The 22,652-nt window shown below is 37.0% G+C and overlaps 1 protein-coding gene across 1 annotated transcript in view; it reads left to right on the top strand.

Moving 5' to 3' along the window:
* Nucleotides 1-202: 202 nt before the first annotated feature.
* LOC125255034 (CDP-diacylglycerol--glycerol-3-phosphate 3-phosphatidyltransferase, mitochondrial) overlaps nucleotides 203-22,652 on the top strand; it is a 35,297-nt gene continuing 12,847 nt past the window's right edge. The window contains exons 1-7 of the mRNA XM_048169932.1: nucleotides 203-355; nucleotides 2,534-2,735; nucleotides 4,728-4,805; nucleotides 5,317-5,413; nucleotides 9,873-10,062; nucleotides 10,727-10,905; nucleotides 19,839-20,254. Of these exons, the coding sequence (XP_048025889.1) occupies nucleotides 240-355; nucleotides 2,534-2,735; nucleotides 4,728-4,805; nucleotides 5,317-5,413; nucleotides 9,873-10,062; nucleotides 10,727-10,905; nucleotides 19,839-20,254 (1,278 nt within the window). The 5' untranslated portion in view covers nucleotides 203-239. The remainder of the gene's footprint in view (nucleotides 356-2,533; nucleotides 2,736-4,727; nucleotides 4,806-5,316; nucleotides 5,414-9,872; nucleotides 10,063-10,726; nucleotides 10,906-19,838; nucleotides 20,255-22,652) is intronic.

Raw genomic sequence — 22,652 nt, 5'->3', positions numbered from 1 at the left:
ATAAATAGGTGCAGTGTGAGATAGCCTAATGTGGCATTTTTATCACTGATGAGAGAAAGATGAGAGACCAGCAAAGACACATGGCCAATCATACCATGTCAACGCTGAAAGTCCTCTCATTATAATCAGCGAACTTGTATTGTTTACACTGCAAGCTTCTGTGTGTGGTGTTGTAGTTTGTGGCGCCGCATGTAGGCTGTGTTTTAATAAAGTTTTGACATTCAAAATCCAGTGAAAACATGGCGGCGCCCATGAAATGGAAAAGACTTGTGTTCTCTGCATATACTCCTGCATTGTCCTGGGTTTTCACGAGATTAACAGACCGCTTTTTCAGGACACATGATCGGAGGAGAGGGTAAATAATAGCGTTCGTTTGCATTACATAAAGACAGTCGATAGAAATCGCGTAATGTTAAATAGGCATGCGTCTTTGGCTAATGTTAGCTTGTGGTTGTGGAAGGGAGAGATCTTACATTCGTGTGTAGAGTTACAGTTATCAAAATTATTTTGAGAATATGAGTTGTAAACATTAGAACAATAAAGATGGTTGCTCATTAATGTTCATTAGTTTATTTCCAGTAACCACCATTATGTCCTCTGTTTTTAAAGATATAGTTCACCCAAAAATGCAATGGAAGTGAATGGTGACTCCTTAACATATTATTTTGTGTTCCACTGAATAATTTGTGGGTTAACTAATCCTTTAATGAGCTGTCAAACTGCACACTGGTTAGTGTGATGATAGTTACCCCCTTACCAAATAAACCATGGATCAGATAGGGTTTGCCAGCTTTTATTACAGCAGTGATGTTATCAGTTTCAGTCATGTCTGATCCGGCAGCTGTCAAAATTATGATTATTCACAATATTCTTTGTTCAATTAATGTAAATATGTATATTTTTTCATGTTTTTTTTTCTGACAGAAACATGTAGCCCAAGGTGAACTTTAGTTGATCAGATATTCTTGTTAAACTGCTTTTATCAGATTTGCATTGCAATGAAAGAGGTTCATTCAAGAAAACTTAAAAGCACCGGTTTACAAAGCAGCCATTTACTGCTTGCATTCTTCTTTAAAGGTGACTTTAATCAAATCACCTTCAGTCTGATCGTATTAAAGGCCTGAATTTCTTCACTTGTTAGGACAGATCTATGAGGGTCTTGTCTTGTTATTGAAGCAGGGTTGATATGTATGAGAGACACAGATAGTTAACTTGTGTAGATTCGTAATCTCACTCACGATTGACCTTCACGTTGTTTTACGCTCAGTCTCCACAGGGTCACGGCGCTCTCAGAGGCGCCTCTTTTCATTTTGTTTTCTCGGGAGTTATGTGAGATCTACTGTAGTGTGCGGTGAGACTCTGGGTTCTGTGAAGAAAAGCACCGTCTGGGTTGTAGAGAACTCGGCGTGACCTTGGTGTTTGGCAGTAGATCTGAGTGAAGGGTTGCAGTTTGAGACTTCATGCTGTGTCATGCAGACCATATTACTGCCTTTGTGTCTTCTGAACACTGTTGCATTTGGAACTGGATTTGGGGCTCTATCGTAAATAGTTTGAAATCAAGTTTTGAGAAAAGGAGAGCTGTTGATTTTAATTGTTTTTAAATAACAGTTATTGAATGAAATGGTCCATATTGCACAGTCATAGCTGCCACCACTTTAACATGTTAAACTTTTCTTTTTTTTTTTTTTTGCTGGCTCAGTCAGGGCTAATATTCATATTTGTACTTGCCCTGCCACAAAAAGATTTATCTATATATTATAAAATATTAATGTGTTAGAATTTTTTAGTTATTTATTTATTTTGTTCAAATAACAAAGCAAAAAAAGTACTAAAAGTAACTTGTTAGGTTTTTTATTTTGATTTTTAAAAGAAATCAATAGTTTTATTCAACAAGGATGCATTAAATTGATTAAATGTGGCAGTTAAGTTGTTTATAATTTTACCAAAAAATTCAATTTCAAAAAAATGCTGTTCTTTTGAACTTTCTGTTCATCAAAGAATCCTGAAAAATATTAAGCTGCACAACTGTTTTCAACATTGATAATAAGAAATGTTTCTTGAGCAGCAAATCAGCATATTAGAATGATTTCTGAAGGATCGTGTGACATTGAAGACTGGAGTAATGATGCTGAAAATTTAGCTTTGCCAGCACAGGAATAAACTTCATTTTTATATTGTATTATATTATTATATTAGACCATATTGCCATTTTTCTGTATTTTTGATCAAATAAATGCAGCCTTTGTAAGCATAAGATTCTTATTTCAAAAAACATTAAACAGATTTATTGACCGCAAACTTTTGAATAGCAACTCCCTGTGGGCAGTTTATTCACACACTTTTGCTGGATAAAGTTGTTTGGGAGCCAAGCATGTAGTTCAGCCACCAGATTTTACAATATTTACCAATACCGTAAACTGAAACACTGCAGTGCATTGTGTACCGTTGAAGAGTTCTGCCAGCCTTGCACTTGGATTCTGATTAAAGGGTTTCTCCTCCCCTTATTTCTCTCGTACTTCCTGTCATCCTGTAGGTCTGCTGTGCTGCTCTTGGCCCCTCTCCTGGCAGAGGCGGACTCAGCCCCCCTGGCCTCCTCCAGACCTCCAGGCTTCACTGGTGTCGAGGGCCTCCTCTCTCGCTTCCACTGGATGGCTAATCATGTACCTGCTTTCAGGGTCCCTGGGGGCCACATACACATCCTTCACTCACCTGATGAGTTTTATCAGGCTATGAAGGTAAGCATGTGTGTATTTACTGGGTGAAAGTCAAGCAACTGCACCTTCAAGGGCCATATAGTCAGTAAATATGCTTATAAGGCCATAAAAAAGAAATCCTTGGTTCAACACTTCAGCTGAACAATGACTGTATTTTCTTTGAAGAGCCCAGTAAAGCTACTTTTAAACAATATGTATTGTATAAAGTGCTATATAAACAAAGGTGACTTTATCTTTAAAATCTTATGGCAAACAGATATTATCTTACTCTTATTAGTGCCTTTCTGTTTATAGTCATATTTATGTCAGCATTGTAAAATATAGTGTGGATGATACTTACAAGAAGATGATGTTATATTTAACAAAACGGGTGGAGCTGTGCCAAATGTCCTTTCTACATGTCATAAATTATCTCTTGCTATTAGGTTTTTTTTTTTAACATTAAAGGTGCTATAGAGGATGTTTTGTTTTATACATTTTTGCAATATTACTTGAAACTGTCTTTACTAACTGATAAAAGACTATTTATTAGGTGCACTGAAAGGAATAATATTAATATACATCATCTGTGCACGAGGTAGGGCCTTAAAAACATCAGCTCGATGATCGCGTAAACGATTGGCCCTCTGGCTTGTCAATCACTGCCATGACGTTCCTTGTGAGAGACGTGCTCGCTCCAGTAACTTTCCACAGGCGCCGCATGCAATGTTTTTGTCAGGAGACAGGAGTAACAACTGCAGATTATGAGTTACCTGCGGTGAGTCCGACATAATGAATCCACTAACACGACACAGCGAATGCCGGTGGTAAACAAACACTCGTGTTCCGATACTCGTGCACGAGTTTTGGGAGGCGTTCCCTCGAAATGAGCTGTGAAGGAGGGGGGCTGTTCTTACGCATGTGCTCATTTCAAAAACTCACTAACAGTCGAAAACATCCTCTATAGCACCTTTAAACAGAATTCTAGAATACATAGTATTAATTGGAATGTTGTAACCTATTTGTGCAATTGTTTGTTTAAGAACTTTGATCTTTCCATAAAATAGCCTTTGATGCTGATATGGCTCTAAAAAGAAATAAATAAATGTAAAATTAAAAAATTTAATTGAAGTCAAATCCTGTTTTTTTTTCCATTTCAGAAGATCGTCTAGCTGTGTTTTTGTAAAGAATAGTTTTTATTGTCTTCAGTTTGTTTATCCGTTTGCTCTGTTATAATATTAACCTTATTATTATTTTTTTTTTAACGTGGAAATAAGATATTTTCTGTGAATGGGTGGAGACTGCAGATTCATTTGCCGCTATAGGTTAATAATGGGAAGATGCGGTATTTGGTCAAATAAAATTGTGCTACAAACTACTGCGTTTATGATTATGATACTCAATTAAAATATGATAACAAGTAACAGTTTGCAATATCAAGCAGCATAATGGTCTGTTTTTGTACAGCTAGGGTGAGTAAATTATGGCAGAATATTCATTTTTGGGTGAACTATCCATTTAAGTTAAAAATAAGGTGAATAGCTTGTAAAAAAAAAAAAAAAAAAAGCTAAAATAACCGGAAGCAGTTGAGACTGGAAGCCTTGGCACAATCAAGTTACCGATGGGTGTGCCTGCTCTTAAAGGGTTAGTTCACTCAAAAATGAAAATGTTGTCATTACTTACTCATCCTCAAGTTGTTCCAAACCTGTATGAGTTTCTTCCTTATGTTGAACATAAGAGAATGTTGTTATACAGACAGTTGACGGCACCAACTGATTAGCATAATATTTTTATTATGGGTGCCGTCAAACTGTCTGGTTAACAAAATTCTTTAAAAATATCTTCTTTTGTGTTCAACAGAAGAAAGAAACTCAGAGTTTTCGAACAGCTTGAGAGTGCGTAAATTATGACAGTAAATTAATTTTTGGGTGAACTAATCATTTAAGTTAAAAATAAGGTGAATAGCTTGTTAAAAAAAAAAAAAAAAAAAAAACTTTAACTCAATGTCTCATTAAGATTGTTGTACTGTTTTAGGCTCGTATCAAGACAGCCAAAAATCGTGTGGTGATGGCATCACTGTATCTGGGTACAGGACCATTAGAGCAAGACCTGGTATGTAACCTGTCTGCACACATTTACTGTCAGTGAGAAGGAAAAGCCTGTCTTTGTTCAGTTTCTCATTGAGAATTTTACATAAGAGGAAGCTACTCAGCTTATCATATCTCATCCTCTGTTTTAATCCTGTAAGATCAATAATAACTCATTTGTTAAGCAAAAAGATCAGATAGCTCAGAACAGTAGCTCATGTCACAACCAGTTACATTTGCAAACATTTTCAGAAATTGACCTCACAGAGTTGGATTTTATCAACAGAATTTGATCTGATGTTGTTTGATAAATCTCAGTATAAAAATTTAATTTAACTACTCTCTCAGTTTACAGTAAGGTAACGTTTCCTTGTTCGAATCAACATGCAAAACCAGCCGGACAAGCCATAAGGTTCCTGCAGCAGAAATAGAATCAAAAAGAAAAATATTGCTTAGCCCTAGTATGTGGTTAAAAACTCTAAAATGGGTTAGATAATTAGAGGCTTCTTTCAGTGACTGTCTAATTTCTTTTGAAGGTTGATTGCATGGAAGAGGCATTAGAGCGCTCACAGGAAGATCATGCACCTGATCTGAAAGTGTCTTTTCTGCTGGATTATACCAGAGGCTCAAGAGGTCTGTTTCTGTCTCTCTTTCACACACTAGCCCCTTTCACACAGCAGTCCTGTTCAATTACTGTAAAATTACCAGAACAACTTTTCCAGTAAATACACAAATGTGCTGCTGTTCACACAAGCAACGGCATTCTGTCTTTTTACCAAAATACCGGTAAACTCTTTGATGTCAATCATTCTAAATTACCTTTAAACGCTGGATTAGATTAAGTGCTTTCGTTTTTTTTTTTTTTTTTAAATTACTTTTTTTTCTGCCAATCTCATGTTAATCTTGAGTACATATAGAGTTACAATGCATCATTCATATCCCCGAAAAGTCTTTAGTTTTATCATATTTATAAAAGATAGATATGCTAAACCGAGTCTTTCCGAAAAAAGCCGAGATCCTGGAAGCGTGCCTGCCGTCAGTGCTATGGGCGGAGCTAAAGAGTCACGAACGCACGCAGTTTTTGCGTACAGATAGTCTGCTAACTGCGACATCACGAACAAAAACGTTTGTGTTGTTTACATTATGTGCACCAACAAAACACAGACATCTGATGCAGCTTTACTCACCACCCCTGATCTGCAAATCCAGCACCGAACTGGTACTTGTTTACAAAGTATTCATCACCGGGAACAAACAAACATACATGTACAGTTCCATTGCTGCCCCGGAGAAACAAACTTCATCCACTGTTCCCTTAAAGGGATAGTTCACCTAGAAATGAAAATTTGATGTTTATCTGCTTATCCCCAGCGCATCCAAGATGTAGGTGACTTTGTTTCTTCAGTAGAACACAAATGACCGTATAATGCATGTCAATGGGAACTCCATCTATAAGAGTAAAAAAAAAAACACGCACAGACAAATCCAAATTAAACCCTGCGGCTCGTGACGACACATTGATGTCCTAAGACACGAAACGATCGGATTGTGCGAGAAAGCGAACAGTAGTTATATAATTTTTTACCTCTAAAACACCACTACGTCCAACTGCATTCAGCATCCAGTTAGTGAGGTCAAAAAAACGCGTTCTGATGACGGAAATGATGTCTCGCGCTGTGCTTCAATGAGTGCGAGACTCTTCCGTTGTCAGAGCGCGTTCAGACCTCACTAACCGGATGTGGAGGGCAGTTGGACATAGTGGTTTTAGAAAACATAGAGGTAAAAAATGATATAAATACTGTTCGGTTTCTCGCACAAACCGATCGTTTCGTGTCTTAGGACGTCAATGTGTCGTCACGAGCCACAGGGTTTAATTTGGATTTGTCTGTGCATGTTTTTTTGACTCTTATAGATGGAGTTCCCATTGACACGCATTATACGACTGACAGACGGCAACGGTTGGAGTTGAAAATCATTTGTGTTCTACTGAAGAAACAAAGTCACCTACATCTTGGATGCCCTGGGGGTAAGCAGATAAACATCAAATTTTCATTTTTGGGTGAACTATCCCTTTAACGCTGTGTTCTTTGGGAAGCTGAAACAGGTAATCAACCAAAAACACACACCCATACTCGAAAAAAACTCACCGAAACCGGAAGTAGTGTATTTGGCACAGAAATACTCCGTCATATGTCCAACTTGTGTTTTGAAACTTTAGCCATGTTTAGCATGAGAATGCAACTCTTTAACAGTGTAAATAAGTCAGAATGTAAATAAGTGTAAATAAGTCTGAATTAACTTCTGAGTGACAGACGCAAAGGGATGATCACAGAACACGGTTTTGCTCTTAAAAACATGACTGATAATAGTTACTATAGTATTGCAGTTACTATAATACGCAATAACTGCAGAGCCGCAGCACTGATGAATGGAAAAGGAAGGGTCTTGTGCGTGAGGCGCGGCGCAATGTCATTCAGACATCTGTCTAGCACATGTTTACATAGAAAAAGAGTTGGAACTTATTGTAAACAGCTCCAACAGAGCTTTATGATTGGCCTAAAGCAAACTTATTATGTCAGCGTGTTCTGACCTTGTACATGCTCATACCGGTAATCTTCATTCTTTGTTCACACACATCATCATACTGGTAATTTACTGGTAATGTCCTAACTCTTGCTTGTACTGGTAAATTGGCAGAAATGATTTACTGGTATTTTTGAAAAGGTCCTGTTCACACATGATCTCTTGATGATAATTTACCAGTAAAGACTATATGTGTCGGTCTCATACACACACACTCTCAGGCTTTGTTCGGACAGACAGCAGCTGGCGAATCCAGCCCAATTCCTTGGAGTTGTTGAAGTCTGAGCAAACATGTCAGCTCCTGATCCAGTATGATCCAAATCACTTTTGGATATATGTGTGGTATTCAATTCACTCATGTAAGATCACGTTGTAATGAATGGTGAAAGAGTGAGCGGTTGCAGGCACATCATGTAGGCACATCATATACATAATTGTGTAAAATACTACAGTAATGCATCTGATGAGTCTCATTTGTTGTATATTGACTACGCTGAACATGTGGATCTGATTTCATCACTTCTAAATGTCAGTGTGGACAATCACTCCCAAAGATCAGATTTCAAAACCAGATCTCATTTGTGCACAGTAAACAAAAATTCACATTCACTCAATTATTTGTGAACTTCCCTCTTTATTGTACTTTTATTTCCTTTTGAACTTTGAAAAGTCATAGCTTGATCTTTTTGATCACATTCCTGTGTGAAACTATATCAGGAGGAAATAATGCATACAGGAAAACCCCTGCTAATGTTCGTTATCCTCTGTGAACACTGACTAACATGTATACGCCATGTCTATTCTGATTAAAACAGTATGGGTGTAATTTTGGAGGATTTCCAGCTTTAGTAATTGTAGGTTACAGTTCAGACCTCCACCCTGTTTTTTTTTTTTCCTTTTTCTTTTACCTCACAAACTAGGAACTGTTAGTCATTCCACTGACTGCTTTCAATGTGCTGTTGAACTGACCCAATGATGTTGTAAGAATTCACAATCTAATATTTCATGGTAGACATCATATTGCAGCATTTACCTTCATTGTATGGTTCAAGTTCTACTTGATCTCATAAAAATGACTCTTATTATGAGAATAAACAGGGCATTCACTCTCAGAGATACCTAAAGTTCTTCTTTTTTATGTGAGTTGGCGGTTTTTGGCGTGAGCAACAAATACCTTTGGCAAATCATATGATGTATACTTCTATGCAAATTAACTGTGACACAATGTGACGACAACCAATAAGAGTGCACCGAGAGGTCAGAGTTTAGCAGTGTCCCATTCAATCTGGTTCTATGAAGCATCTTTCTTCATTGACACCCATTACAATAGCTGTGTATTCTGAAAAAAAAAATGCACAAAACATACTCTACTGTTCAAAAGTTTGGGGTAGGTAAGGTATTTTTCAGGATCCTCCGATTAGAAAGTTCAAAAGAACAGAATTTATTAACTATTTAATATAATTATTTAATATTACTATTTTTTTATATTTATTTATATAACTATATTTTTCTACATCACAGTTCGGTATAGTTGCTAGTGAAGGACTTGGAATTGGCTGACTTGTGTAACGGGTTATCTGTGTTTTTTTTTCTGTTTTGGATGAGAATGTCACATGTTTTTGTTCTGTTTCCTGTTTTTAATTTTGTTTCCATGGTTTATTCATTGTTTGAGTAGTTGCAATTTTCATTCAATTCATTGATTAGTTTCCCTGTGTATTTAAGCCCTGTGTTTTGTTCAGTTCATTTGTTGTCTACTTTTAATTTTTATGTCCCCCAAAGGGCAGTTTGTTTTGCAGCATTACTACAATACATACAAACAGAAAAAGACATAATACTATATAACTAGATTATAGAATTAAATGAAAAAATTAAAGATGCAACAATGTATCGGCTGATTTTTGATCAATTTAAAACCAAACCATCGGCATATCGGCTATAGCATGAAAAAAACGATGGTTTATTAAATAACTGTGTGAAGACACTTAGGTGTATAATGTCTGTTGCATAATCCAACGTTTTTCTCTTGGTAAAATAATTAAATACTAAAACAAAATACAGGACTGCCTGGCGCCAGAGTAAATGACTTTCAGGATTAGATGGCGTGCAAATACTGAATTGAGTTCTCTTTCTCTTCTTTTAATTCACACAAAATGATATCAAAATGCCCGTCTTGGTGAGTATTATTGTCAGTTATGTCTTAAATGAGCATAAACGGTTGAAAAATAAAATGCTTGAGTACCAGTATATTGGAGCCATGCAGCTCTTAAAGTTAGTATATAATAGTTGCTGTTCATTATCGGCCAATTGGTGCATCTCTACAAAAAATGCTCGCAGTGACTGTAGTCATTCCTGGGTGTTATAAGCCAATCTGTGTTGTCATGATGACCACCTGAAGCAACCTCTAGTTTTCAGTATGAATTTCCTTTTAGTGTATCTAACACTTACTTTAGTGTATGTACTGATTCATTGCTTATAATTTCCCTGTTTGTTGTTATTTTTGCATCTACAGGTAAGCACAATTCCCGTACAATGTTACTGCCGCTGCTCCAGCGTTTCCCCAAGCAGATGAGAGTGTCCCTGTACCACACACCAGACCTGCGGGGGCTGTTGCGTCTTCTGGTGCCCGAGCGCTTCAATGAAACCATCGGAGTGCAGCACATCAAGGCATACCTTTTTGACAACAGTCTTATAATTAGTGGGTGTGTACACATGTATAAATCACAGCAAAAGTGGATACTACACATGCACGCAAACATTGTGTGATGTTACGGCTGACTAACTAAAATATGTTTGCAATGTAAATACCCGCATTTCTCTTAGATAAAATATTCCCACAGTTTTTGCTCTTCAGGGTTTCTCTTTCTTGCTTTCTTGCTTTCTTTCTTTCTTTCTTTCTTTCTTTCTTTCTTTCTTTCTTTCTTTCTTTCTTTCTTTCTTTCTTTCTTTCTTTCTTTCTTTCTTTCTTTCTTTCTTTCTTTCTTTCTTTCTTTCTTTCTTTCTTTCTTTCTTTTTTTTTGCTTGCTTTCTTGCTTTGTTTCTTGCTTGCTTGCTTTCTTTGTTTCTTTCTTGCTTTCTTTCTTTCTTTCTTTCTTTCTTTCTTTCTTTCTTTCTTTCTTTCTTTCTTTTTTTTTGCTTGCTTTCTTGCTTTCTTTCTTTTTTTCTTTCTTGCTTTGTTTCTTTCTTTCTTTCTTGCTTGCCTGCTTGCTTTTTTTCTTGCTTTCTTGCTTGCCATACCAGCTTCTATGGCTATATTCATGGCGAAAGAGCTTCATGGTTCCAGGTTTGTTTGTAGACTGTATGGAGCTCAGTTGTGGAGGACGGTATATTTGTTGCCCTCTCTCAGTGTGATATCATCTCATACAGGGCCAATCTGAGCGACTCCTACTTCACCAATCGTCAGGATCGTTATGTACTTCTGGAGGACTGCGGGGAGGTGGCAGATTTTTTTGCTGAACTCGTGGGAGCCGTGGGCGATGTGTCACTGCAGCTCCAGCCTGACGACAGTGTGCACATGATGGAGGGAATGGTGCATCCCTACAAAGGCAAGTGCTTTTCAAAGGGAGAGACTTGTTTAAAACAGACATGACTTCCTTAAATGTAAAATAACATACTTTAAGACAATGAGAGGGGAGTTCACTGAGAGTTCCCTATAGTTCATTTTAACGCTTCTGTAGAATTATGCAAATGAGGTAAAAGCCCAAACATTCACAAAATACCAAAGCAATTTACACAAGCTTGAAGGCAAATTCTGAGTGATAAACTGTGGCAGATGCAACTATCTTGTCTACTTTAGTGAAACTGTACAGCAGTTTTCTAGCGCTGTGACCTGATTTGGCTTTTAAAATCCTGAAAATTCACTTGGTTACACCACACATGAAGATATATGCCTGGTTATGATGAATTTCTGCTGCCATGTTCATTTGAGAAAAAAAAAAAAAAATTCTAGTAAATGGGGGAAAAAAATTATATATATATATATTTTTTTATAATATTTTTTTTAAATGTTGGCATGGATGTGTAATTACTGCTGCTAGTTTATTATTTAATAATACATTATTTTTACATTTATATATTTGATGACAAAGATCTCAGCTAATGAACCATGTCAGGGAGCAGGTTTTTCTGAAAATGTTTTTTTCATAAAATGTACATTTATTCACTTCAGAGCTTAAAGTGCTAGTTCACCCAAAAATGAAAATAATATAATTTATTACTCACCCTCATGTCGTTCTACACCCGTAAGGCCTTCAGTCTTCTTCAGAACACAAAATAAGGTATTTTTGATGAAATCCGATGGCTCAGTGTGCCAGCAAGTTAATTTACATTTTCAGTGCCCAGAAAGGCCAAAAAACCCCAACATAATAACTTTTCAACAATATCTAGTGATTGCCGATTTCAAAACACTGCTACGAATCTTTTGTTTTGAATCAGTGGTTCGGATTGCGTGTCAAACTGGTGCTCGAATCACTGATTCTAAACAAAAGCTTTGAAACAGTGTTTTGAAATTGGCCATCACTAGATATTGTTGAAAGCCGTTATTTGTTTTTTGGCGCACAAAAAGTATTCTTGTCGCTTTATAATATTAAAGGTGCCCTAGAACATTCTTTCACAAGATGTAATATAAGTCTAAGGTGTCCCCTGAATGTGTCTGTGAAGTTTCAGCTCAAAATACCCCATAGATTTTTTTAAATAAATTTTTTTTAACTATGCACCGATTCATTTACAAATATCACTAAAAATATCATGTTATGGATCATATTAGTTATTATTGCTCCATCTGCCATTTTTCTCTATTGTCCTTGCTTGCTTAGACTGATTCAGCTGTGCACAGATCCAGACGTTAATACTGGCTGCCCTTGTGTAATGCCTTGAACATGAGCTGGCATATGCAAATATTAGGGGGGGGGGAAATTAATGATCCCGACTGTTGTGTCACAGTCGGTGTTTTGTTGAGATTCGCCTGTTTTTTGGAGGTCTTTTAAACAAATGAGATTTACATAAGAAGGAGGAAACAATGGAGTTTGAAACTCAATGTATGTCTTTTCCATGTACTGAACTCTTGTTATTCAACTATGCCAAGGTAAATTCAATTTTTGATTCTAGGGCACCTTTAAGGTTGAACCACTGTACTTGCATGAATGGTTTTAAATATGTTTTTAGTACCATTCTGGGCACTGAAAGTGTAAATGAACTTGCTGGCAATAGAGGCCTCACTGAGCCATCAGATTTTATCAAAAATATCTTTAATTTGTGTTCCGAAGATGAACGAAGGTCTTACGGGTGTAGAACGACATGAGGGTGAGTAATAAATGACATAATTTTAAGTTTTTGGGTGAACTAACCCTTTAATTTGTGTCAACTCTGTCAGATGCATTAAAAAACATGATATTTTAATTTGATCCATCCAACAAAAGTGTAAAGTCTTCAATTATGTAATAATGGTGTTCATTAAATGAGCTAAGTAAAAACATAAATTCTTTAAAAAATTTTCTTGGGTTAGGGTTATTATGAACAATCCAATTCCTAAATTCCTTAATTCTCTAACCTCCTTTTTAATATTAAAGGTCCCGTTTTTCGTGTTTTTTTTGAAGCTTTGATTGTGTTTATAGTGTGCAATATAACATGTGTTCATGTTTCACGTGTAAAAAAACACAGTATTTTTCACATAATTTACTTATCTGTATACCGCTGTTTCCACTGTCATAAAAACGGGCTGATGACTTCCTTGTTCTATGAAGTCCCTCCTTCAGAAATACGTAACGAGTTCTGATTGTGCCAGCGGTTCCTGTGTTGTGATTCGACAGCAGCTTTGCGAACCTTGCCCGGAAAGGTCACGCCTCTTACCATAACGTGGAGATGCACGCGCTCAGTGTTATTGTAAACATGTCTTTAATTTTACCCTATCAATTTGAGCCGGAATCAGACCCGGTGATTGGACTGCGGGATGAAAATAACAGCGTTTCGACGACATGGCGACAAACACACTCTACAAACGCAACTCTTGTGTATTCCTGTGGGCGGAGGTTAGTCAAAAAACTGTTTTAGTGACGTCATTAAAGAAGGAAGTAGAGGGAAGTAGTCCAAACTGGCCGTTCGATGTAGGCGACTTCTGTTAAATAAAATATCTCACTTGGCATTGAACTTTGAGCTTTAAAATTTTACAGATTTTATTTATACTCTAACAACAACATTACACACTAACTAAAGTTTGAAACATGGGATCACGAAGAACGGGACCTTTAAAGATATATAACCAATGTTCTTAGGTAAATCAGACATAATATCATGTAGTTCAGTTGATGTTTTAATATTTTAGCACAATGAATTGAAAAGAATAAGACGTTTCTTTCAAAATTAACAAAAACCTTCACCTGACCGTGTTAAATACTGATGGAGTTGACAAATACTGACGGTGTTGACAAAGGTCCAGCTGGGGCCAAATATACAGTATATGTAAATAGAATCATGAAACAACATAAGAATTCCCCATATGCAAAAAACTATTTACAGAAACTATTGAGCAGGAAATAGTAAGTGCTCCTCAGATGACCATGACATTGCCTCATTTATTTAGAATTATAAAAAAACTCTGAAGGGAGTTGACGCAAAGTGAGAACTCAACTTTGAAAGGAATTTTTTTTATGGAAAATATAATTCAAGACTTAATTTTTATATTGTTTGATATATTACAGATCTCTGCCTTTCAATATAAATTTATATTTTTGTATTTGTTGCATTTTTAAACACTTTGGCAATTTTACATTGTGACCTCATGCTGAGGACAGGCTAAATTACATGTATTTTCCAAGTATAGAGCATGTATTTAAATAATGCTAACAAAATTATTTACAAAAATCTTTAAATGCAAATAAAGGCTGCAATCCACTACACGACTTTTAAAATCTGAACAAATTTTAAAATACTAGGCGTCATACACTTGCTGACTTTGTAAATAGTTACAGAGGAAAAACTGGGCGTCATACACTAAACGACTGAGGAGCCCACACTACCAGACCTTTAAGTCATTATAAACAGAACAAACTCACGCAGAAACGCATTCTTTGTTGCTAGGAAACGCATGGCAGATGAAAACAATTATGTGTTCTAAAATTGGCTCAAATATCAAACATGTTTGATGTCCTCCGACTGGATGGAATCAAACTTTGAAGCTAAAGAAATCGGAATCTGTGACCTTCATACACTACACAGTTTTCTGTGAAATCTGTGAACTCAAATCTGCAGACTGGCTCTGACCTTTGGTGACTGGTGTCAAAAATGTAATGCCATGGCCCTGTTATCTGGAGATATAACAGGAATATTCATCTTTGTAAATCCAGAAGACACATTCTTATTCAAAATAGGCAGACAGGAAAATGAAAAAAGAGATTTTTTTTTACCTAATTTTCATTTTTCATTTCATGCTGCTTGTTTGTATACATGTGCTGAAAACAACATCAGTGGCTTAATTTAAGCACGCAAGGCATAGTGCTACATACATCACTTGGTTAAAATGGACTGTGTGGTATGAATATCTATTATTTATTAAGAACATCCTTGTTTAGCTGCAGCTAGACTGTCTAAGTGCAAGTGATCAAGCAACTTCATCAGCATTTTTTCTTGCTATGAAAGTATTCCTGATAAGAGAAATGAGTGACACTTTTGGCTTCTGACATACATCATGAATCAGAGGTTATGATGGTAAGTCACTCATTTCCTTGTAACACCGGCTTGTGGTAACATGTGAGTAACAGGAAGCTCAAAGCCTGCTTGCTCAAAGCCAGGTCTCAGTGATGCTCTTCAGCCTTGACTCGGTGTGTCTTACGGTCCCCAGGCTCAGTGAGGAGCGCGAAACGAGTGAATGAGTGATTATGCCCATTCAGCTTCAGTCCATATCCGTAACCCAGCGCCGTTCGATGACATAATTGTGGTGAAGCGGGGCCACAGTTTGTCACAGATCCCAGAAATAGTGCAATGATGTCACCTTGCTGGTGGTAAGTGATCTGTGCTGGGAGGGTAGGAAAGGAGAGATGCAGGAGGATGATAGGTTCGGGAAGGAGCTATTTGGACCTCGCTACAGTCCGTCAAGACAATGAGGTCAACGGGAAACGATGGACTGATAGCCAGCAGCGAGAATAGTGAAGTATGACGGTAAAAGCAGGACAATATCAGAGTGTGGAGAAGACTATAAAGCAAATGCGCTCCAGTCAGGGTGACACTTCTTTATGCAGCGACGTGTGTCTGCAGCTCCGGCCTGAAAACAGTGTGCACACAATTGAGGGAATGGTGCTTACCCATAAAGTAAAGTGTTTTTTAAAGGGAGGGACCTGTTTAAATCAGAAGCTACTTACATATGTGTCATATTTTAAGATAATGAGAGGGGATTTCACTGAGAATTCCTGATAGCATTCATGTGTGTACGCTACCTACGTTGTTTAGCTCCTGAAATGAGGGATTAGCCTAAAAACATTCACAAAATGCCAAATGCAACTACATTAACTTTGGAGGTGGATTCTGAGTGATAGATTGTGGAGGATGCATCTAACTATTGTAATCTGGCCTAATTTAGTGACCTAATTTCTGTATGCAACTCATCGGTGACAGTATATGTAGTAAGAGAGGGTAAAGGCCCACAATATACTTTAAGTGAAATCGTAGAACCAATATGTGACGTCATTTTGTCAATTTTATTTGAAGATCACTTCGGGAGTTTGAAATAGTTCTGGAAAAGTTCATTCTGGCTGGTAAACACCTCCGAGTGACCATTAGCCGTAATCGGTAGTAGGGGTGTAAATCGGACAGTTCATCACGATACGATATGATATCGATTCTGTCAGCCAGCGATACGATATTTGCCGATACCTCAAAAAATTCCACGATACGATTACGATTCGCTTCGATTCAGGGCTATATCGATCGATTTATCGATATTTAGATATTATGTGCCAGGTTTATACAATGAGTTATATTTTTATTAATTCACAACCACAACCAAAATTGATAACATGAACTTTTTTATTAATCTCTTTTTTTATTATTATTATTACACACCATCTATCCCAATTGGGACATTTACAACAACAAAAAAAACTAAATTACAGTTTTTTTAAATGAATAAAAATAGTATTTATAGTAAAAATAGTTTGTAGTATTTCCCGTGTATTTCAACTGGAACTGGCAAAGTTTACAAATATTAATAATATTATTATATTGAAATAACGTGGGATTTCTTTGCCTACCCATCTGCTTTCAGAAATACAAAATGTTTCCAAACCCATTTGCGTCCTACAGCAGGCACAAACTTTTCTGCATCTGTCTTTTCGCTGCTACAACCGCTTTGTTGCTCCATCGCATACGCAATCTGACACGCAGGCAGACTGTATGGTGAGAAAACGAAAATGCGCGGAAATGCGGACGTCACGTGAGGTTGTGGAGGGTGTCAAAATAAAGGTACCTCATATCGATATTATAAATGTGGCATCGATGCATCGTATCGTTAGACGTTTGATCGATGCATCGATCCAATATCGATGTATCGTTACACCCCTAATCAGTAGGCTCTGAGGCTCCAGCTTCTTTGATGTGGAAATCTTCTCCATTTCATTTCTTCTGTTTAGACCATCAAGGTCAGACGCAAGTAAAAACATGAATACACTGGAGAGCTGCTTTATAGCAGAAATTAAAGTTGTACTTCTATCTAAAAGTGACACTGACACTATTTTTTCATGTTTATTGTATGAAGTGTATGTAAATACACATGATGAGTGCTGAATTTCAGAGCTGTTCGAACCGCCCACTCTAAGTGGGATTCGAACTCGGGTCTGCTGGCATGGGAGTCGGGCGCTCTAACAAGGAGGCTAAAGACCGAGGTCTCTAGTGTCAGTAGCTAGAGCACCTCTTGGGATCAGGGGAGTGAGCTTTACACGCATAGCTCTTACTGACCTATATCCGTTACACAAACATATCTAAATAAAAATGGTCAGATGCTTTCTTAACTGCTGTTTTTTCACCCCTGTCATTTTTGTTGTTTATTTTGATATTGAGGAAAGTATTTTTTTTTTTTTTTTTTTTTTACATTTTTACATATTCATCTAAACGCCACTCTCAACAGCTTTGGCAGTGTTGGGATGTTCGCTAACAGTATACAGCTGAAGAGATATTTCAAACCTCAAATGAAAAAGAACTACGCTGTCAGTATACTGGAGTGCCGGTCCGTTGAGAAGCTTATCCGCTGATTCGGCAGTCAAGTCCTGCCCCTGTATCTCCAGTAACTGGATCCCACAGTCTGTCGGTAAGAGCCGCTGAACTTCGTGGCCCTGTTAACTGGATGTGTTTGGACCTCTGAGGCCTGGAGGCTTGGGGTGGCTGGCTTTGCATCCATGGGGAAAGCCCCTGTATCCTACTTCAAAGAGCCGTTTATTTGTTCTCCGCCAGCCACACATATTTCTTGTTCTCTGCATTTAACAAACAGAATATTCAGAGTGGCCTTGCTGCACATTCTCCCTAACCAAATAAGCACAGACACCGTCAAGCAGCAGGCTTCTGCCATACATTACCAACATTCAGCATTCTGCAGTGAAGCTAATTCATTATTTACAGATTATCTCTCTTGCTATGACTCACCATGGCACATTATGTCTAGCAGAGGCGCCAGGGTTTGACAGAGCGCCTTTCCAGACGGTCAGCAGTTATTGACCCGCGTCTCTGAGGTTTTGATCATGCATTTGCAGGATCTCGCATGAGCAAATACCTGACGGAATGGACTGGATTGGAGAATTTTGTCGTTTCACATGCAAACCTGTACAATATAAACACCCTGTCGCATGCATACCTGTGTGAATATAAACACCCTGTTTCCTTGAATCATTCCATTTATCTTTGCTTTCAGGTATTTTGACTTGATTGACATCTAAGGCTCATTTTTCAAAACCTTGTGAGTTATTCTGCTATACTAACTGAAATAGAACCTCATAAGACACTTATTTTGAATGCTCTGCGTAGGCAGAAATTTCTCACGCAAAGCATCTGAGAGACTCATAATTGCTTTTACAATAGCTTGTTGATTTTTATATTCATCAAAGACTTCTAAAAAAGTCATGGATTCCCTAAAAATATTAAGCAGCACAATGGTATTCAATGTTGATAATAATAAGAAATGTTTCTTGAGCACCAAATCAGCATATTAGAATGATTTCTGAAGGATCATGTGACTGAAGACTGGACTAATGATGCTGAAAATTCAGCTTTGCCATCACAGGAATAAATTACATTTGAAAACATTAAAATAGAAACCAGTCATTTTAAACTTTAATAATATTTCATAATATTACTGTTTTTACTGTATTGTTTATTAAATAAATGCAGCCTTTTATGTTTCTTCAAAAACATAAAAAAAAAATAAAAATAAAATCTTATAGGCTCCAAACTTTTGAAAAGTAGTGTAATAAGCAAAAAATACATAGTAAACACAAATGTCAGTTAAAATAATCAAATGTAACTTTATCCACTATGTGTTTATAATCAACATTTATCATGCTTTTTCTGCCATTTTGTTTGGAGTTTTTTTCACTGATGTCACCACAGTGCATTATGGGATCAAAGTGATGTGACATTAAAGGGTAAGTTCACCCAAAAATGAAAATAATGTCATTTATTATTCACCCTTATGTCATTCTACACCCATAAGGCCTTTGTTCATCTTCAGAACACAAATTGAGATAAAATATTTTAGATAAAATCCGATGGCTCAGTGAGGCCTCTATAGACAGCAATGCCATTGAACTTCTCAAGATCCAGAAAGGTACTCAAAACATATTTAAAATAGCTCATGTGAGTTCAGTGGTTTAATCTTAACAAGTGGCGAGAATACTTTTTGTGCGCCAAAAAAAACAAAATAACGACTTTTCAATGATATCTAGCGATGGCCGATTTCAAAACACTGGTTCAAATCTTTTGTTTCAAATCAGTGGTTCAGATCGCTTGTCAAAATGCCAAACTGCTGAAATCACGTGACTTTGGCGCTCGAATCACTGATTCGGAAACACACAAAACACACAAAAGGTTTTCTCGTCACTTTATAATATTAAGATTGAACCACTGAATGCACATGAACTGTTTTAAATATGTTTTTAGTAGCTTTATGGATCTTGAGAGTTTCAGTGGCTTTGCTCTTAATAGAGGCCTCACCGAGCCATCGATATCTTCATTTGTGTTCCGAAGATGAACAAAGGTCTTACGGGTGTAGAACGACATGAGGGTGAGTAATAAATGACATTATTTTCATTTTTGGGTGAACTAACCCTGAACTAAAAATTTGTCCACAACGTATGTTTTAGAACACCTTTTGTGTCCTTGTGCTTCTAATGCTGCTTATGTAGGCATCTGACTAGGTTTTGGAATACAGCCTAATGTATCCAATATTTATTTGTTTCAACAGATTTGAGTGTTCTCAGATGAAGTCTGTCTTGTGGTCTAACAGGTAACAGAGCAGATTTTTCTGCATCGGCACAGAAACGGATCATGGAGGTGGTGAACACGGCCCGTGTCCGGCAGAGCATGCTGGAGACGGAATGCTCAGAGGGTCCAGACTCAGATGAGATGGTGCCAAATGACACCTGGATCTTTCCACTCGTGCAAATGAAGCCTCTGGGCATTTTCTTGGATGAACAAATAACCAAACAACTACTCATAGAAGCTGGTGGTGACTCTATCGTCTACCTGACATCGGGTTACTTCAACCTGACACGCACCTACATGCAGATAGTACTGGGTGCAGCAGCAGACTACCGTATCCTCATGGCCTCCCCTGAGGTTAATGGCTTTTTTGGAGCTAAAGGAGTAGCTGGAGCAATTCCTGAGGCATACGTTCATCTCGCCCGACAGTTCTACAATAAGGTGTGCATTTCTTTACTATTTGCCAGAGGGCTGGGCAGTATGACCTGTATATACCTGTGTCGGTAGAGATGAACACTTCAGTGTAGACAGCTCTGTCTTTTATAAAAAGGTGCAATTTAGTTTTGTCAAGTCATGCCGCCCATGTCCTGTGTGGACAGGATGTAATCATGTAACTATAGGTTGTTTACGTTGCCAAGCAGGAACATCACAAATTGGTGCATTAATATATAATATATAATACTATCAGCTGCATATATGTGTGTGTGTGTGTGTGTGTATATATATATATATATATATATATATATATATATATATATATATATATATATATATATATATATATATATATATATATATATATATAATATAATATCTGGATTCTGGATTATCAAATTAAAATAACTGAGGTATTTTGTGATAAACACTACTGTTTAAAAGTTTAAAGGTACAATATGTAACGTTTTGTCATCATAGGTATAAATTACATTTGGCGCTCTAATAAACAAAACTGCATGCTTCTTGCGGAAGAACATTGTAGCCGGAGCTACTTCTCAGTGTTTATGTATATGACGAGTCACGCAGGTACTGGGTTACTCAATAGTCCGGATATAAACGCGTATTATAAGTGTACCGTACTGATTCAGGATAAGACAGACACATGATTTGGAAGATGGATTGATGATGTACTCGCTGCTTTTATAAATTTTGAACAAACAAAAGTTACATAATGTACCTTTAAGGTTTCGGTTTTTTATGTTTTAAAAAAAGCTGTATTTATTTGATCAAAAACGGTAATATTGTGATATTATTACTATTAAAAATAACTGTTTTCTGTTTTAAAGGGTTAGTTCACCCAAAAATGAAAATTCTGTCATTAATTACTCACCCTTATGTCGTTCCACACCCATAAGACCTTTGTTCATCTTCGGAACACAAATTAAGATATTTTTGATAAAATCCGATGGCACTTTCAATGCCCAAAAAGCTGCTAAAGATGTATTTAAAACAGTTCATGTGACTACAGTGGTTCAACCTTAATGTTATGAAGCGATGAGAATACTTTTTGTTTCAGCAAAAAACAAAATAATGACTTTATCCAACAATATCTAGTGATGGGCGATTTCAAAACACTGCTTCATGAAGCTTTGAAGCTTTACGAATCTTTTGTTTCGAATCAGTGGTTCGGAGCACTTATCAAACTGGCAAAGTCATGTGATTTAAGTAAACGAGGCTTTGTTGCATCATAAGTGTTTTTTCAATGGTTCATCACTGGGGGGGCGTAACTTTGGCAGTTTGATATGCGCTCCGAACCACGCGCTCCGCCCATCACTAGATATTGTTGAATAAAGTTGTTTTTTTGGTGCACAAAAAGTATTTTCGTCACTTCATAACATTAAGGTTGAACCACTGTAGTCACATGAACTGTTTTAAAAACATTTAGTAGCTAAGTGTTAATTATCTTGCTGTCAGTGGAGGCCTCACTGAGCCATCGGATTTTATCAAAAATATCTTAATCTGTGTTTCGAAGATGAGCGAAGGTCTTACGGGTTTGGGAAGAATTGAGGGTGAGTAAATAATGACACAATTTTCATTTTTGGGTGAACTAACCCTTTAATGTAATTTAAAGCTGAATTTTCAGCATCATTACTCCAGTCACATGATCCTGATTAGAAGCATTCTAATATGCTCATTTGGTGCTCAAGAAACATTTCTTATTAATATTATTAATGTTGAAAACTGTTTTTTGTAAAAACAATATTTGTGTAAAACATTTTATCATGATTCTTTGAATAGAAACCTCAAAAGAACAGCATTTATTTGAAAGTGGAACTCTTTTGTAACATTATAAATGTCTGTACTGTCACTTTTGATCAATTTAATGCATCCTTTCTTTCAAACTGATATAAAGTTCATATTCATAATTTTCTTCGCTGTCCAACATTGTTCTGCCCACCCCTGATTTTGCAGTTAAAGGTGCTAAAGAGGATGTTTTGTTTTATACATTTTTGCAATATTACTTGAAACTGTCTTTACTAACTGATAAAAGACTATTTATTAGGTGCTCTGAAAGTATTAATATACATCATCTGTGCACGAGGTAGGGCCTTAAAAACATCAGCCAATCGTTTACGCGATCATCTCGTAAACGATTGGCCCTCTGGCTTGTCAATCACTGCCATGACGTTCCTTGTGAGAGACGAGCGCAGCTGCGCTCTCCAGTAACTTTCCACACTATACAGGCGCCGCATGCAATGTTTTTGTCAGGAGACAGGAGTAACAACTGCAGATTATGAGTTACCTGCGGTGAGTCCGACATAATGAATCCAAAAAGCACGACACAGCGAATGCCGGTGGTAAACACTCGTGTTCCAATACTCGTGAACGAGTTTTGGGAGGC

The sequence above is a fragment of the Megalobrama amblycephala genome, linkage group LG20 (genome assembly GCF_018812025.1).
Source record: "Megalobrama amblycephala isolate DHTTF-2021 linkage group LG20, ASM1881202v1, whole genome shotgun sequence".
NCBI lineage: Eukaryota > Metazoa > Chordata > Actinopteri > Cypriniformes > Xenocyprididae > Megalobrama > Megalobrama amblycephala.
The sequence above is the reverse complement of the archived record's forward strand: the minus strand, read 5'-3'. Positions and strand labels throughout refer to the sequence as shown.